Below are 17,807 nucleotides of genomic sequence, written 5' to 3' on the forward strand. Positions count from 1 at the left end.
GCAGGCAGGGGATGCGTAGGGCTTTGTGTGTGTGTGTGTGTGTGTGTGTGTGTGTGTTGTCTTCTCTCTCTCTCTCTCTCTCTCTCTCTCTCTCTCTCTCTCTCTCTCTCTCTCTCTCTCTCTCTTTCTCTCTCTCTCTCTCCCTGTCCCTGTCCCTTTGCAGGCAGGGGATGCGTAGGGCTGTGTGTGTGTGTGTGTGTGTGTGTGTGTGTTGTCCTCTCTCTCTCTCTCTCTCTCTCTCTCTCTCTCTCTCTCTCTCCCTCTCCCTCTCTCTCTCTCTCCCCCTGTCCCTGTCCCTGTGTGTGCTTTGCAGGCAAGGGATGCGCAGGACTCTGTGTGTGTGTGTGTGTGCTTTGCAGGCGGGGGGGGGGCGGGTGCTCAGGTGTGTTTTTGTGCATGTGCGTGCGTGCGTGTGTGTGTGTGTGTGTGTGTGTGTTTCACCCGGTCGCCCTTAAGAGGAGGAGCGGAGGCCGGGCGGGGCGGGTTCAAGGCTCATGTGATGCGACGCGCCGCTATTAGAGCGCTCGGCGCCCCCGCGGCGGACTCCGGCCTGCGGGCGAGCCGCGGGGCCGATCAGCTGTAGCCGCCGCCGCGTTCTCACGACTCGCGCGTCGCGCGTTCGGGATTACATCTTCTGCGCGTCGGGCCCGAGGCCGGTGAAGGCGGCCGGAGAGGAGGGTAATGCAGCTGGCGCGGAGGTGAGCAAAAAAAAAAAAAACTCCCGGGGGCTCCACTTCGCTTTGCATCCTTCTCTCTCTCTCTGATCCGGATTAAGTTGGGTTGGGGGGGTGGACAGAGAGAGAGAGAGAGAGAGAGAGAGAGAGAGAGAGAGAGAGAGAGCGTCATCTCGTTTTGCGGGGGAGGGAATTGGGGAAGGGGTGATCTTGTGAGCAGGGGTGGGGTGGTGGGGAGGAGAACGAGATCTGGCGAGGAGGGGGGGTGAATTAACAATTAGCAATCAACAATTTCTTTCCCCCACCCCCACCCCCCAATCTGAGATTGTGTAGGTTCTCCTGCTTGAGCAGAGGGCTGGACTAGAAGACCTCCAAGGTCCCTATTCTAGTCACCCTGGAGGGGATAAGTGATCTCTTTCGGGGAGCGACTGAGCTGCGCGCCTACTTCGCTTTGGCAGCGTTCAAAGCGCATTCCTACAAATGACGCTCCGCGGCGGGGAGGGGGGGGTAGAAGAGGGCGAGGCCTGCCAACCTTGCAAGGTAGGCCTGTGGGGGAAGGGGGAGCGCTTCTGCCCCGTTCCCAAAACCTTGGAATGTTTCCCAGGTTTGAATCAGCGGCGCATCTTTCTGGTTTTCACCTGCACACTGTTAGGGGTGGCATGGTGTGTGTGGGTGGGGGGGGGGAGGAGGAAATGTGTGATATTACAAAGTTAACTCAATCTAGGGTTCACACAACCATTGGACGCTAAGCCAGAGGAGGAACAAACCATAGGGGCTAAAGCCAGCCAGGTTTGATCTCCCTGACTTGGGATTGCGGGTTGTGCTAATCCAGGGATGGAGAAGAGATATTGTGCAGAGGTGCAGCGGTTTGAAAATTCTGCACAAATTCCACACTTGGGCTCTGGAAAGTTTTTAAGGACGGCGAGCTAAACCTCCCCTTTCTTTCTTTTGCGGCGAGCGCGTTTTAGGGCCTGTGAAAACAGCCAAATTTCTTGCTGTTTGTTGAGCGAAAAGCTCGTTTGCCTTATTGGCGAAGAAGAGAGTTCAAAACTTGCCTGTTGCACCTCTGGTTGAGTTCCCGCTGGGACTGATAAGGGAGTATTTCAAAGCCATTCAGACATTTTTAAACACATGGAATGTTTGAAATTGAGCTGGTACCCGTTTAAGGTATGACCACAGTTTCTGCTAATAATTAGCTTTTTCAGGGCTGCATAAATATATCAGTGACTAAGATAGGAAGTAGCAGGCCGGCCATTTAAACCAGCCTCACCCATATTTGTCATGGCTTGGCCAGCTGATTTATAGCAGCTTGCCTTGTCCAGTACAATAACCTTGTAAGGTAGGCCACTACAGACTTTTTGTTTTAGAAAGGCAAAGTACAAACACTTTGTATCTTTAAATGTGAAGCTTGCGGAGCTAGTTGCTAATTTGGGAGCATATTCATTATGATTTATTCAATAAACCATGTTAAAAAACAGCTGGGAGCCTATCTTGGCTTATTTGTCAAATGATGATTGAAAAGAAGCCGTGGCTTTGTGTAATGGGTGGGCCCCACTGACTGTCACCTATTCAGAAACACTGTGTGTGTGTGTGTGTGTTTTAAATCTAGCCAGTTCTGCTTCTCCGACAATGGTTTGCTGTGATGACCAAACCTGACTTCTATTTTAAAACATGTTTTTGAGTTCCAAATATTTTCTTATTTCTTATATTTTTACGATGGGTGGGATTTACACAAGTAGTTTTTTTCTTGCAAGTTATTACATTTATATGCCTGTCTTTTGCTGGATTCCCTTGTATACTACAGTTCCCATCATTCCCAGCCAGTGGGATTCTCCTCTGCGTGTTCCTACAGATGGAAGAAAACTGCCCTCTTCATAAGCAAAGAAGGATTTGAAATATAGGTCAGGAACCACCAATGTTTATCAACAAGAAACTCTGAATTAAGTTAGTTCCTGAAGCATGCTAAGCCATGGTTTACAAACGCAGCTATGCGAGCCATCATTGGCTGCCGTCACATTCTCTGAGGTCCAAACAATGCAGTGTTGTAGGGAGAGCGTCCCCGTTGCCTCTCTGTATGAGCCTCTGCCCTGGGCTGGCTTCTATCCTGTTTGATAGGAGCTGGGGAAATGAAGGGTGGATTTGATCTTCATGCTGCAGAACTAAGCTGTGTCCTCAAGAGGACATTGGGTGGCAGGGAATGATGGGGGCTGCAGTCCTGCAGCTCAAGGCAACTGGAATGTTGCCACGCAGGGTGTGGACGATCTCCTTTTAGAACCGAAACATGGGTTTAAATGCCCAGTTTCTTTGCAGAGGATGGGCTGGCAAAATATCCTGCAAATCCAGGTTGGCAAATAACGCATTCTGGTTTGGGGTGGATAAAAACTCTAGTTTAGGGACTATGTGGACTTTGCTAGGTTATTTTCTAGGACTTGCCTGTTGGGGAACCAAAGGGGATAAATGCAGCTGGATCTCTCTGCAATGAACAGATCTAGAAAACAATAAATATTATTGGTGTAGTAGTTAAACAGCTTCAAAGTCCAGTAGAAAAAGACCTATTTGTGGCCTAAATTGCATTTGGTAGACACCCTAATGCAGGGTTTCTCAACCTTGACAATTTGAAGGTGTGTGACTACAATTCCCAGGATTCCCCATGTTGGCTGGGGAATTCTGGGAGGTGTACTCCAAGTTGCCAAGGTTGGGAAACCTGGTCATAATCCACTAAGTGGTGCAATTTTTAAGCCAGGCATCCCAATTTATTGACTATGTATCAACTATAATTTTGTTTTGTTTGGTTTTTTTTAAAAAGAAAGGAAGTCTTGAAATCTGGCAACCCACACAATTGTTTTTAGTACAGTGTTTGCCCTGGTTGCAGCTTCCGTGGAAGAATCAAATATTTTAATTTTAGTGGACTAATAATGCAGGCCTTTGAGGTTCAACCCGGTGGAATTTCAGCCGAAAATCGAAATTAGGCAGGCAGGAAAGGAGATTCTTCCCTCCAAGCTGATTTTACTCTTTTTTTGCTTAAGTTCCAATAATTTCCTGCCTTAGCAGGGGGTTGGACTAGATGACCTCCAAGGTCCCTTCCAACTTATTATTATTATTAATTGATTTTGATTCGATTTGGCTATTTCCCTCCTTTCCCACTTTTTACTGTCGTCTTCCTTTCTCAACTGTTTGCTGTTAAGTTGGATAACATCAAAACATGGTTATGCAATTTTATTTTTTTTAATAGCGCCTGAGCGCTTGCTATTTTTTCTTTTCTTTTTGCTTTGGGAGGTGGCATAGCTGTTGGCGTAGTTGGTTTGGGGGTTTCCGTGGTCTGTTTGGCAGCCAGAAGTAATTTGCACCCTGCCCCAGGCCTTTCCGCCCCCAAACAGATGGTCACCTGCCCCAAAGCAAGCTGGAAAATCAAAATCTTGCCCTTTAGCTGGAATGCCAGCCTGATTTAAATGGGAACACGTGGGCTGGATTACCAAGCCTGAATGAATCTGAGGAGTAAACCTAGGAATGGTGGTTTGCAGCGGAAGTCCACAAGTCATCAAAGGGGCAAGTTTTGAAGACCCCTATCCTAGCTGATTTTAGCAACCGTGGTTGGGTGTAAGATTGTGAACCTAGGGTGGGGTGGGAGAGGGTAACCTTTAAACTAGGAAACTTGCGGAAAGCTTTTTAGCCACCCCAAAGCCGTCCTCCGTTGAACTCCGTGCTGTGTATTTGCCAGCGTTATTGTTGACTTTATGGTTGCGATTCTGCATTAATTCTGCATGCAAAGCAGGCGGATTCTTCTCTAAAAAAATCCATGGGGATTCCACTCCCTTTGGATGACGAATAAGTCAGGATATAAACAGGAATGTGGGAAAGCAGCCTTTGGAAATCACTGGGTTGAGGAAAAACTCGATTAGCATAAGGTTGTTATCTAATGGGAGGCAGAAATTTCCTAGGCACGTTGACTGGGTGTCTTTGGCCATGTTTGAAAGATGAAGGTGAACCAGTGATTTAAAAAAAACAACCTTGGTTAGGAATCTGGAGGGTGCTTCTTCCATCCAGCCCCCCCCCCCCCCCCCGGCTTCCTCTTTTTTTTGTGAATGGGGGAGAAGCGGAGCTCCACCCCAAACAGGAAGTTCCGCCAGGCGTGTTTTTTTTTTTGCAAAAACTCATTCCCTTTGCAGTCAACTAAGGACTAGCCGCTTGACTGAAAAACAAATAAAACAACGGAGAGGGCGATCCTCCTGCTTTTGCAAGCAAAATTCAGCCTGCAATTTCCTCCACACACACACACACACACACGCACACTTTGAGCATAAGAAAAAGGCAGCCTGGGTTTGAAATGCAACATTGACAATAAGAAGCAGAGAATGAATTGTAGAAATAATAAAGAGTTTGAAGGCACTTCGGAGGTCGTCTAGTCCAACCCACCCACCCCTCAAGCAGGAAACCGTATACTCATTGGGATGGCAACCCTCCTCTTTCTGTGCAGTCTATCCCACTTAAAAGTTTGCATCCATTTGTTTCTGAAATGCCTGAGAATCTTAGAGACCCTTGTTCTCATCCAGACAACTTTTGAGTCTTCTGACAGACTTTTTTTTGGAGGGGGGGAAAAATTGAATAAGAAACATACTAAGGACTAGAAACTTCATTTTGACCTACATAGCCAGACAGGGTATAAGCATTTGCTTTGGGGGGGGTGTTAACATTTGAATCCTTGGGGGTACGTAACTGTGCCCAGAGAGCTGGCTTGCTCAGAACAAGAGCCCAAACTCGGTTCGATGCAGGTGGAGATTAAACCAAGATGCTTCTATTCGGTTTCCTCCCCAAATCACTGCTTGGAGTGTTGGTTGACTGGGATGCCTTTGATTTAAGTCCAAATTTTCTTCTGCATGATTTTCTGCTGGTATGTAGGGAAACCCAAATCCAAGAGGTTTGTCTTCTTTTTTTTGCCTCCGGATTGTCTGTCTCGTTGGCGAGGGTGACATAACTGGTGCCTTTTTTAAAATGCAACTAAACGGGTTAAAAGGCCGCTTTTGACGTGCAAACACCTTTTCTTTTATTATGTAACTGAACTCTTGTGGTTAAGCTGCCAGGTTCAGCTTTGAGTTTAAAGGTGGGGGGTGGAATTGTTTATGTTGAAAGAAGAGAGTAGATTGATAATTTGGAGATTAAAAAGGACCAAAAAAGATAGGGGGAAAAGAATTATTCTCTAGAAAGGAGGGCAGAACATATGACTCGTAGGTTTATTTTTTATACCTTTTTTTTCTTTTTCTCTTATGTACATTTTACTGTGTTGGAAAAAATACATCCGCAGTCTCTCTCTCTCTCTCTTCCCCCCCCCCTCTCTCTCTCTCTCTGTGTATTCCTCATTTAGTGACACAGCTGAGACTATCAACTTGGTTGTTAAATGAAGCGGTTGCTAAGTACAGTTCATTTAGCGACTGGAAAAGGTGGCCATTTTCAAGTCGCGACGCTGTTAAACCAGGGCTGCCGAAATGTGTATAATTTTTAACATAGGATATTCAGGAAAACCACCAGACACGAAAGCACACGCCTGCCAAAAAATCAGGTTTGACGACACATCCACACACCTGTCCTGCAACAGGGTTTGAGGACCGTGCGCTAGGGTGCAGAGCGAGGGGCCGGCGGTGTGGCGGCCTTTTGCACGCTTACTGCGAGTTGGCCAACGGGGAAGCAAGCCGTAGCTTCCCACGGCTTCCAGGATCTCCGTGAGCGAGTCCAGCCACGAGAAGGCGCACGCCTGTGTGTGTGTGTGGGAGGAACGGGCAGGCAAACGCCACGGTCTGGCTGAGAAACGAGAAGCCGATATCGGAAATCATAATAATTATTAGTGGCGCTCCTGTCCATGTGGTTTTGAGTGTTGAGCCCTGACTGGCATCCCATTAATTATCTAAGGCGTCCGGCTGCATTGCTGCATAATGAAAAGAAAAAAAAAAGGGGGGGGGGAATGAGAGGTAATAATTAGGACATTATCCGGTTCAACCACTTGAGGTTTGGGGGGAAGTGGGGGCCTGTGGACCCTTTTATGACTTGTGGACTTCAACTCCCAGAGTTCCTGAACCATGGCTGCTGGCTCAGGGATTCTGGGAGTTGAAGTCCACGAGTCATAAAAGGGCCATCGTTCCCCCCACCCCTGCTTTACGCTGCGTTTTCTCAATTTTGCGACTTGAAGAGCTGTGGACTTCAATTCCCAGAATTCCTTAGCCAGCCCACGATTAGTCTTCGCTTTGTGGCTGGGGAACCATCCTGGGCTATCTGTTAAGTCAATGATTTAAAAGCTGGTTTTGAGGTGCTGCTTACCCCGGGATTTAAAAAAAACGAGAGGGTGTATTTCTAATCCGTTGCAAATTGATCAGTTCAGGGAAGGTTAAAATTAGCAGGGACTGATAATGAGATCTGGAAAGGAGGAAGGGGCTTGGTGGCTGCGGAAGGGGCTGGCCTACATTTCCCAGCATTCTTTGCCACTGGCAGGGTCTCTTGGGAGTTGTAGTGCGACATCTGGCCAGGGATGATGCCTATGGGTGTGCAGCTGGGAGGCCCGATGTGCCTAAAATTCAGGCAGGAGAAAGGAGATGTGAATGCCAGGAATGAAAAAATAACATTTGGAAATAAATTAGCAAAAGGAAGGATTGGAGCCCACCCACCTTTTTTATTGGGCTTAGCGAGTCCAGGAGTGGATTTGGTCAGTGCGCGGATGGGAGGCCACCAGGAAATCTCCTGAACCAGAGCAGGAACTGTCTTTATTAACAGAAAAAGCACCGATATATTAAATGTTGTTTCTCGGATACACCTTTCAGTTGGCTTTTTACTGGAAGAGGCTAGTGCCCAAAAAACCTTTGTGAATTTGTTGCCGAAAATCTTGGATTAATCGAACTCCGTTTGGGAGGGTTAATTTTACGGCAATTCTGGGCTCTTGGGCTACTGGATGCTGAAGCTTGTCGTGCCAGTCCAGAACAGAAGCCTGTGCGTTTTTTAAAATTTTCAGTGGAATTTGGGAGGTATCCTGGCAAGGAATTAAAGTGTGATTTATTTATTTATTTATTTAATCCTGTTCAAATGTCTCAGTTGCAAGGAGCTAGTTTGTTCCGCGATCTTTGTTGTGGTTGTAAATTGAGAACTACCTGTTATCTTCAATCCCAAGCTCAAAGTGATATAAGCCAGGTGGGTTTGGCACGCTCACCTGCTGAGCGTGACACAGACACACACACCCCTTTGTTTTTTCCTCTGGGCTGCCTCCGAAGGCTCCCGCCCTTTCAAGGAAGCTATTGCCAGATCATCCTTAAAAACATTGATTATCGGTGATGTTTTGCTGGCTGGTTATAATTATTTGGATCTGGGCTGCTGGAAGGAAGCGGCTTGGGCACGTCGTCGGGGAGTGTGAGAAACAGACCTGAAGCATCTTCCCAAAGCTTTGCCCGGGGAATTAAATAACCAGCCTGTGAGTCAGCCTGATTCAGCAGCCATTAACCCTCTCCTCGCTTGGCTTCCCCAGCCACTGAAAAAAACGTCGCGCCACGTTAGGCCGGTGGAACTCCCCGCCACAAGACGGGAGGAGCAGCTCTGGATGGACCAAGCCGAAGCTTTATTTGGGAATGCTGACGACGGGATCTGCAGTAACCGAGGTTTTAACCGCTTGGTCACCGAGAATGCGTGGCTTGGCTATCTCGGTGGGAGCCAAAAGCCGGTCCTGGCTTGCTTCAGTCAGGCTTAGCTATGAGGAAACCCAGTTATGAGAGAAGCCAGCATCGAGGGAGAATTTGCCTATCTTTCCCCTCTGAATCAACAATTCTGCATTTCTGTTAGCGGAAACGCAGCTTGCAAAAGGCTCAGTTATGTAATAAACCCAGGGCACTTTTTCCTGACTGTTCTAGTCGTTTATTTTTATTTTTTTTCCATCTTCCGAAGAACAGCCTGTTCTGAATATAGGAAGACCAAGTGGCGTGTAGAAAGCAAACATTGCCTAATCTTTTTGGGGTGTAGGGGAAGGACAGCCTGGAGATTTGAATTGGGCTGGGGCTGCCCCCCCCCCAAATTCTGTCATTTGTCTTTCCAGCACGACTAGAGTAGGAAAGATTTTTTCCCCCTCTTTCTTGGGCTTTGAAAAACAAAGTTTGCTTTTGCATGACTTAAGGTAAAAGGTAAAGGTTCCCCCGCACATGCGTGCTAGTCGTTTCCGACTCTAGGGGCCGGTGCTCATCTCCATTTCAAAGCCGAAGAGCCAGCGCTTGTCCGAGGACGTCTCCGTGGTCACGTGGCCGGCATGACTAGACGCCAAAGGCGCACGGAACGCTGTTCCCACCGGAGCGGTCCCTGTTTTTCTACTTGCATTTTTACGTGCTTTCGAACTGCTAGGTTGGCAGAAGCTGGGACGCGTAACAGGCACTCCACTCTGCTACGCGGCACTCGGGATTCAACCCGCCAAACTGCCGACCTTCTGATCGACAAGCTCAGCATCCTAACCCACTGAGCCACCACGTCCCCTTTCTATGACTTAGTATGTCATATTTTGTTTTACATTCGTTGCGCGTTCTCACTCAAAACATCTCCTTGCTGCAAAGGAGTTGTTATCGCTGTGTACTTTGTGACAATATACAGATAGTCCTCGACTTACAACAATAAGTGACTTAGCACCATTTTTCACACACACGTTGCAGCAGCCCCAGCGGCCACATACTCAAAATTCGGGAGGCTTGGCAACCGACTCGTGCTTAGGACGGTTGCAGCATCCTGAGGGGGTGTGTGTCCCTTTCGCGACCTTCTGACAACCGAAAGTCCACGGAGAAGCCGGCTTCCCTTAACGATCGTGTTACTAACGTAATGCCCCCATTTTACAAGCTTTCCGGGCACCGTGGTTAAATGAAGCCATGGTTAACTTAGTAACGCAGTGAATCCAGCTTTCCCATTGACTTGGATTGTCAGAAGTTCGCAAAAAAAGGGAGGGGATCACGTGACCTTGTCGGGACGCTGCGACGGTCATAAATACGAGTCAGCTGCCGAGCGACTTGAAGTTTGGTCACGTGACTGTGAGGACGCAGCAACGGTCATCAGTGTGAAAAACCGTCATATAACTCGCTTTTGGTAACTCTGGATGGTCATTAAATGAACTATTATAAATGGAGGACTAGCTACGTTTTCATAATCTAATCCCTCCAATGCCGTGTAAGGCTATTTAAAAAGTGTGTCTGGATTCATCCAATCTTGGCCTTTTGAAAACTTTAAAAGACTAAACCTAGGGGGGCGGAAATGTGTGATCTGGGAAATATATATATATATTTATATTTAATATAAATGATTAAATATCTTCCGATTGCTGCACTGATGCCCTTGCACGGGATTAAATTAGCCGTTGTCCGTTTGCTCCCGCAGCGTACTTTTTCCACCCTTGGATTTTATAGACACACATCTCTTGTGTGTATGTGTGTGTGTGTGTGTGTGTGTGTTGCGTAAGCCTTAACACAGAACCTTATTCACACCCCAGGTTTTTCTTTCTTTTTCTGTGTGTGTGTGTGTGTGTGTGTTTTTTCCATGACTAACCGGTGTGCGGCTGGCAGGACTTCAGTGGGCATTTATCCCAGGAGACGCTTTTTAAAAACCTGTTTCTTAGAAAGCAAATTTACTCAACGGGACTGGGTTGAATAACGGAGTGGGAAGGGACCTTGGAGGTCTTCTAGTCCAACCCAATGCGCAAGCAGGAGACCCTACCCCATTTCAGACAAATGGCTGTCCAGCCTCTTCTTAAAAGCCTCCAGGGATGGAGCAGCCACAAAAGCTGTTCCACTGATTAATTGTTGTCACTGTCAGGAAATTCCTCCTTAGTTCTAGGTTGCTTCTCTCCTTGATGAGTTTCCATCCGTTGCTCCTTCTGTTGCTTTGGAGAATCGGTCGATCCCCTTTTCTTTGTGGCAGCCCCTCAAACATTGGGACAGTGCTGTCATGTCACCCCCCCTAATCCTTCTTTTCCTAAAACTCATACCCAATTCCTGCAAGTGTTATTTACCTTTTAGCCTCCAGCCTCCTACTAATGATCTTCGTTACTTTTTTCTGCCCTCTTTCCAGAATCTCAGCATCTTTTTTTTATAATACGGTTGACCAAAACCGGATGTACCGAGGCTTTATAAAGCAGTACTAATAAATGCTCGCTTCTCGTCTGGGAAAAAAACTATATCTGCTTCCCAGAGGTATTTAAGCATGTGCAGAGTGCGTCTTAGTGGGAGCCAGGGGGTATGTACAGTATAAACTTCTCACGGTACAAGAATGTGGCACGGGGAGATGGAACCACATCTCCAGACGAAAGTGGGAATCGTGGAAAGAAGGGGGAGGGGCTTCCTCCAGTTTGGATCTCCCCCCCCAGTTGAAAGCCATCCTTCTCCGTCCCCCTGGGAGGGGATGATGGGGCTCATAGTCCAGAGCCTTCTCTCTTTCCCTTTCCTCTTCCCGACGTGATGAGTGCAGAACTTAGGACTGCCCCCCGACCTCTGTTCATTCCGCCGGGACCTGAAGACCTGGCTCTTCGAGCTCTCTGGCCCAGGCTGAGAATTTTTTAATTTTTAATTTTAACTGGGTTTTTATTTTTTTCTCAGGGTTTCATTTAATCTTTTTTTTTTAATTTGTTTTAACTTTTGTATCGATTTTCTTTTAAATATCCTGTAAACCGCCCTGAGTCCTTCGGGAAAGGGCGGTATATAAATCTAAATAAATAAATAAATAAACTTTGGAACGTGGCAGGGAACGGCATTCACCTCGGAACATCTGGAGGCTTCCGATGGATTCTGGGGCCAGATGTTCTATTCTGTTAAGGGCCGTTGTCTTCTCCTTTTCATCCCAGGATCGGTGTGTTGGAGGGGGGGGGGAATCTGTCCTCCTTGGCTGCCCCCCCCCAGTGGTTCTGCCACCCCCGAGTCTCTGTCCTCACAAAGCCACCTGTTTTAATGTTTAACCATCCCTTGTTTTTCTTTCCACCCAATTAGGTGCTGTTGACTGCTGCCGGCCGCCGCGTCTGAGCGAGGTCTCGCCGGATGACCGTCACCCAGCCCTGGTCCTTGAAATCATGGGGCAAAAAGTGACAGGGGGGATCAAAACGGTGGACATGCGGGATCCGGTGTGCCGGCCGCTGAAGCAGGAGCTGCAAGGGCTGAACTACAGCAAGCCGCCTCGGCTGGACCTGCTGCTGGACATGCCGTCCGTCTCCTACGAGGTCCAGCTGCTCCATTCGTGGAACGACGACGACCGCTCGCTCAACGTCTTCGTGAAAGAGGACAATAAGTTGACTTTCCACCGGCATCCGGTGGCCCAGAGTACCGACGCCATCCGGGGCAAAGTGGGCTACACCCGCGGGCTCCACGTCTGGCAGATTACCTGGGCGATGAGGCAGCGGGGGACCCACGCCGTGGTGGGCGTGGCCACCGCCGAGGCCCCGCTGCACTCGGTGGGCTACACCACCCTGATCGGGAACAACCTCGAGTCCTGGGGCTGGGATCTGGGGCGTAACCGGCTCTACCACGACGGGAAAAACCAGGCCAGCAAGACCTACCCGGCTTTTCTGGAGGCCGACGAGACTTTCATTGTGCCGGATTCGTTCTTGGTGGTGCTGGATATGGACGAAGGGACCCTGAGCTTCATCGTAGACGGACAGTACATGGGTGTGGCCTTTCGGGGGCTGAAAGGGAAAAAATTGCACCCCGTGGTGAGCGCCGTCTGGGGCCACTGTGAAATCCAGATGCGATACTTGAACGGCCTCGACCGTAAGTCTCTTCCTTTGTGTGGCACCTGGTGCTAATTGGGCCTCCGGTACGGGGTCATTAGCAATAGCAGCAATAACGCTTGGGACTTACAGACCGCTTCACAGTGCTTTACAGCCCTCTGCAAGGGATGCTGGGTTGATTTTTCTGGCTTCTTGGTGCTTTTTGGGGGGTGGGGTGGGGTGGGGGGGTGTTCGTTGCAAACCCATTTTCAGCCGAGAAAAGAAGCCGGTTTTGCTGAGAAGAGGGAAACGGAGCAAATAAATGGATTGAAATTTTCAAGTTTAAAATCGAAATCTTAAAATCCTGCCATTGGTGGTATTTTTTATTTATTTTTGGGTGAGGAGACGTTTAAAAAATAAATATATTTAAAAAATAAATATATAAAAAATAAATATATAAAAAATAAATATATATATAAAAAATAAATAAATATATATATACCACCAGCTGCCCTATATATATAGGGCAGCCGGTGGGCCTGTTGGCTTATCTGCAACCAGACAGCTAAATTCCTGTCAATGACAAAAGAGTTTTAAGACTTAGTTGCTGAGTCATAATTCTCCAGAATCTGCCTGGTGTGTGTGTGTGTGTGTGTGTGTGTGTTTTGCATTTGTCTGCCTCTCCCGTGCCTCTCCTTTGATTCCTGGTGTGTGGCACAATTTTGCTCGGTGCTTGGTGGGTTTCAGCTGGCTTAGCAACCCAAGTTGGGATTTATTATCCTTTGCAAACAGGGTTTATTTTTTTATTTTTGGCAGGGAAAGTGGAACAGCCTGGGTTTTCTCCAACTCCTGGATCGGGGAAAAAGATTTCCTGTCTCCCAAGGGGGGGAAACACTGGGAAAAGAGAATTTGGCGATTGGGGTGGGTGGGTGGGTCTGCATCTTGGGATTGGCATCCAGATGCCGGCTTCTTAAAAGGCAGTGCCAGGGAATCAGTCGATCAATCGCTTGATTGATGATTTGGTGCAAGCAGATTTTATAGACCTTCCCAGCCTTAATACTGCCTGTTTTTGTATTTATTTAATTGCAGGAAAGCATTGCATTTCCTGCTGATTCAGGGCTGCCTGCTGAGCTGGTCACCTAGTTATATCCGAGGTTGAAAGCTGAATGCAACGATATTTCATTTTAATGTATGCTGATTAGTGTACATTTAAAATGACAATAAAGTTATTTCTATTCTAATCTATTCCATTTCATTATTCTATTCTGTTCTGTTCTGTTATTCTATTCTATTCTATTCTATTCTATTCTATTCTATTCTATTTTATTCTATTCTATTTTCCTTCTATTCTATTCTATTCTATTCTATTCTATTCTATTCTATTCTATTCTATTCTATTTTCCTTCTATTCTATTCTATTCTATTCTATTCTATTCTATTCTATTCTATTCTATTCTATTCTATTCTATTCTATTCTATTCTATTCTATTCTATTCTATTCTATTCTATTCTATTCTATTTTCCTTCTATTCTATTCTTCTCCACCTGTCTTCTGGCAAGCAGAGTCAATGGAAGAAGCCAGATTCGCTTAACGACAGCATGATTTGCTTAACAACTTCAGTGATTCCCTTAAGTGGCAAAAAAAAGTTGAAAAATGCAGCAAAACTCAACAGCTGCCTTGCTTAGCAATGGAAACTTTGTGGTCCCTTGTGTTCATAGGCCAAGGGACAACCTACACGCTATGTAGCAAAGTGAAGCCGGTCAAGGTGTGTTTTTTTTTTTTAAAAAAAAAGGCAGAATTTCAGTCAGAAAAGTTAGTGAATTATTCCCAAGTGGGCTTTCCCCCAACCCTTAATTCAGAACTTCTGAGTTGGCCAGTATCTTTTTGGCACTGCTGGCCGTCCTCTCGGGCCTGTTGGGTTGGGTGCCCAATTCTGACACACGAAATGCCGCCCGGTGTTCTGCTCCCGCGGGGCTTAGCCGTCGGCGTGCATGATTTGAGGCTTGGCGTTGGCAACCGACTTTGGAAAAAATCTGCCGGAGGAGGAAACAGCAGCTGGGAGAAATAAGTCATTGCAAAAAGAGGTTTTAATTGCCGATATTTATGACGTTTCCCCGCCGGTGCTGCTTTTAAGTGGGATGACTTAGCCAAACTTAGTCAACAGGATGAGATTTTTTTTCCTCTGGAATGGAGAGGTGAAAATTGGTCTCTGGTACAATGCAACTGTGCTGGGTTCCCCCCCCCTCCCCACTGATTCCACTTAATTTCCAAAATTAGCTTTTGTAGACAAAGCTAATTGCCAGAAAGAGCTTATTCCATCTCTGTCATCTTAACTCGCTTTGAAAGTCGGGGATTTGGGATGCCAAAGGGGACCGACCGACTCTTCCTCTGGCAACCTAAGAGTTTTTCTGGATCTAGCACACGAGGGATTGGGGGTAATTTAAGAAAAAAAAAGATAATATGCATTTCTCAGACCAGAAAGAACTCTGCTCAATTGCCCGTCTCAATTGCAGCAACTTTAAAATGTGCGGACTTCATTTCCCAGAATTCCCCCTCCAACAGGTGAGGACTGCAACTCCCAGACTCCTGCAGGCCGGGCTGGGGAATTTTGGGAGTTGAAGTCCACACATTTTTGAAGGTGCTGAGATTGAGAAACACGGACCTAGATCGGAGCCGGTCTCATTCCAGCAAGTTAAAATGAAGAATTTGGCCTCTGCGATCCATCTTAATCTTAACGCGCAAAGCCGTTTTTGCTGTGAACTGTACCAACTTTGTCCCTTTTTTAAAAAAATTACATCCGGTATACAGCTGGGCTCACTGAAAGATCTCGACCTGTCTGTGCGGTCAAACGGCTGGTTGAATTTGGACTGTACTTAATTCCAGGTCTGCAAACGGTGCTAATTTTGGATCTCTTTCCCTTTTTAGCTGAACCTTTACCGCTGATGGACCTTTCCCGGCGTTCGGTGCGCCTCGCTTTGGGCAAGAACCGACTGTGTGAGATCGCGACGCTGCCTTTGCCCAAATCTCTCAAAAATTACCTTCTTTACCAATGACCCCCTCTCGACACCGGAAGGACAAGACTCTTGCTATAGGTAGTGAACTGTGTTGGATACATTGAGACAAACTCTTTGGGGGGGGGGGTTTCACCTTTTCCCGTGCATTTTTCCGGAAACCTGCTCCACGCTCCATCCCTGGGCCAAGCTACAGGTGGAAATCTTCCTTCCAAGATCACATCCCAGTGGGATTTTTCCAGAAAAGATCCCTTTTCTTGATAGTTCCAGCCAAACTTTCTGCATCCTTGTTTAGTTTTCCACTCGCCGTCAAACCGTGAAAGGTAGCCAGCCGGTCCCGTAGAGTTTTGACGAGCCAGGCCGACGCGTCCGTTTTGGAGGTGGCGCAGGTGCAAGAACCGGACGATCGGCCCAACCTGGCTGCAGGAAATGGATTTGGCCCGGGAGGATGGGGCGGTGGCCTCAGACAAACGAAGCAAGCCACTGCTGGAGGTGCCCATTCTCGCCCTGGTCCTCGGCCGTATTTTATCCCGCCTTCACCACCGTGCCTTGGCGCCTGCAAAGTCGCCCGGCCTGATTGCGGCATGGCTCACCTCCCATCTTTTGCTGGAGAAGATACTTGAAATGAACATTTGGAGTGAAAAGACCATTTTGGGAGAGGCTGGGAGGGAGGGATTGTCCTAAACCTGCCCATAGAAGGGGAAAAAAAAAACTCCTGCGAGAAAGGACCCTTTTCCTTCATCCGTCCTTGACGGGGTGGTGGAGGAATGGCTACATGAGCACAGTTGGCTGGGAATTGGGGTGCCAGATATTCGCGCTCAATGGGGCTTAAATTGTAGTGGGGGGTGGGGGGTGGTTTAGCCAGCTAAGCCAAGTTCCACCATGGGTTCCTTCTTTGCAGTCAGGCTAAAATCCCACCTAGCCAGGCTAAAAAGTCAGTTGCTGACCAGGAACCAGATCTTGAAATGGGTTGCAATCACTTCTAAACACCACCTTCCACTTCCTGGCCTTGGGCCGGGCATGGCAAAAAAATGGCCCCACAAAATGTGTGATAATCTTAAAACTAAGCAAATATCCTTGATCCAGCCAGCAGGGGAAAACATTTACCTTCAATACTGCCTTCCAAGGGATTTACTTTGCACGTATTTTATTAACCTAAATGGAGGTGGGGATGGCTTTTGTTTTGTCCCTTCCACCAAATTGTTCGACAGGTGTGTGTTCTTTTTGTTTGATGCGTGTGGGTACATGGGGCTTCTCTTAATTCGGAGGGGGAAATGTTAATATATAGATACATAGGCGTGCGCGTGTGTATGTACGTGTGTGTGTGTGTGTGTGTGTGTGTGTCTACACACACACACATTTTGCATTGTTTTGAATGTAAAAACCGCTGGATTGTTTTCGTTTTTTCTTGATGTTTTTAAGAAATGCTGCTGTAGAGAGGAACTGTAGTTAGTTTGTTTTAAATGAAGAAGAAACAAATAGGCTAGGAGGTTTTGATTTGTTTTGTGTTTTGTTTCGTTTTAAGCACACAACTGGTGCCAAAGTAAGTTTTGGGAGGCGACATTTGTGCGCGTCTCTCTCTTTCTCTCTTTTTTTTTTTTTAAACCGAGGAATAAAACCAAAACCGTTTTCAAGTGGAACACTTTAAAATTGCACAGAAAAAAGATTTTTTTTTTAATGTGCGCATAGCCAAGCATTTTTAATTGTCCTCAGTCCCCCGTTTCCCCCACTCAACACTGAAATTCAGGCACGTATGCGATCCGTTTTGTTTATTATCTTGACTATTTCATTTCCCCTTCCTTTGATCCACTTCGTTGGTGTGTCTGGCTTGTGCATTTTTTTTTTTAAAAAAAAACCTCTCACTGGTTTCCCCCCCCTCTCTCCCCCTTTGTAGATTGTAGATGATTAGGACCCCAATGAAAGCGAAAGAGAACGAAAATAAAAATGTATTAATAGTGCAAGTCTGTGGCTGTCAATCTCGCAACGGTTTAGGAATCTTAAAGTGACACATTTTCCCTTCAACAAAATATTCTCTGATGCTGGATTGCTTGAAGACAAGTGGGGGGGGGGACATGGCTCTTTCCAATGACTAAATGATGAAAAAATGAGAGAGAGAGAGAAAAAAGAGAGTTGGAAGTTTGCTTAAAGCTGACCATTCCATTCTGAGATTCGATTTGCTTCTACTTTGTGGAACAAAGCCAAGATGTTCTGGCCGAGGACCAAAGGAACCAGGGTTTGTTTGTCTGGCCGTTTCTCCCACCAGGCCAAGCTCTAACACGCCGAAGCCTGTGTTCATTGTGGCTTGCAAACCGTTGCAGCAAAAGCGAACTCGCTCACCTCAACGGGCTTCCGCAATCCGTATTAAGCAATGGGGGCGAAAACCAGTTGTCAACTCCCAGAATGAGGAAATGGGTGAGCTCGAAAGAAGCGACTTT

General features: G+C 47.0%; 1 protein-coding gene across 3 annotated transcripts; it reads left to right on the top strand.

Annotated features, from left to right (window-relative positions):
* The first annotated feature begins 338 nt into the window (after nt 1-338).
* SPSB1 (splA/ryanodine receptor domain and SOCS box containing 1) lies at nt 339-17,324 on the top strand. 3 transcript variants are annotated; one of them, XM_081341339.1, is made up of 4 exons: nt 339-698; nt 11,648-12,421; nt 15,287-15,453; nt 17,267-17,307. In XM_081341339.1, exons 2-3 carry the CDS (start codon nt 11,728-11,730, stop codon nt 15,412-15,414), a joined length of 822 nt encoding a protein of 273 aa, XP_081197465.1. In that variant the 5' UTR covers nt 339-698; nt 11,648-11,727; the 3' UTR covers nt 15,415-15,453; nt 17,267-17,307. The 3 variants fall into 3 exon arrangements, with proteins under 3 accessions (XP_081197465.1, XP_081197463.1, XP_081197464.1); XM_081341337.1 differs by having other exon boundaries at nt 15,287-17,324; XM_081341338.1 differs by lacking the exon at nt 339-698 and having other exon boundaries at nt 11,589-12,421; nt 15,287-17,324.
* Nucleotides 17,325-17,807: the final 483 nt, after the last annotated feature.

Source organism: Vipera berus, assembly GCF_964194415.1.
Source record: "Vipera berus genome assembly, chromosome: 17".
In the NCBI taxonomy this organism is placed as follows: domain Eukaryota; kingdom Metazoa; phylum Chordata; class Lepidosauria; order Squamata; family Viperidae; genus Vipera; species Vipera berus.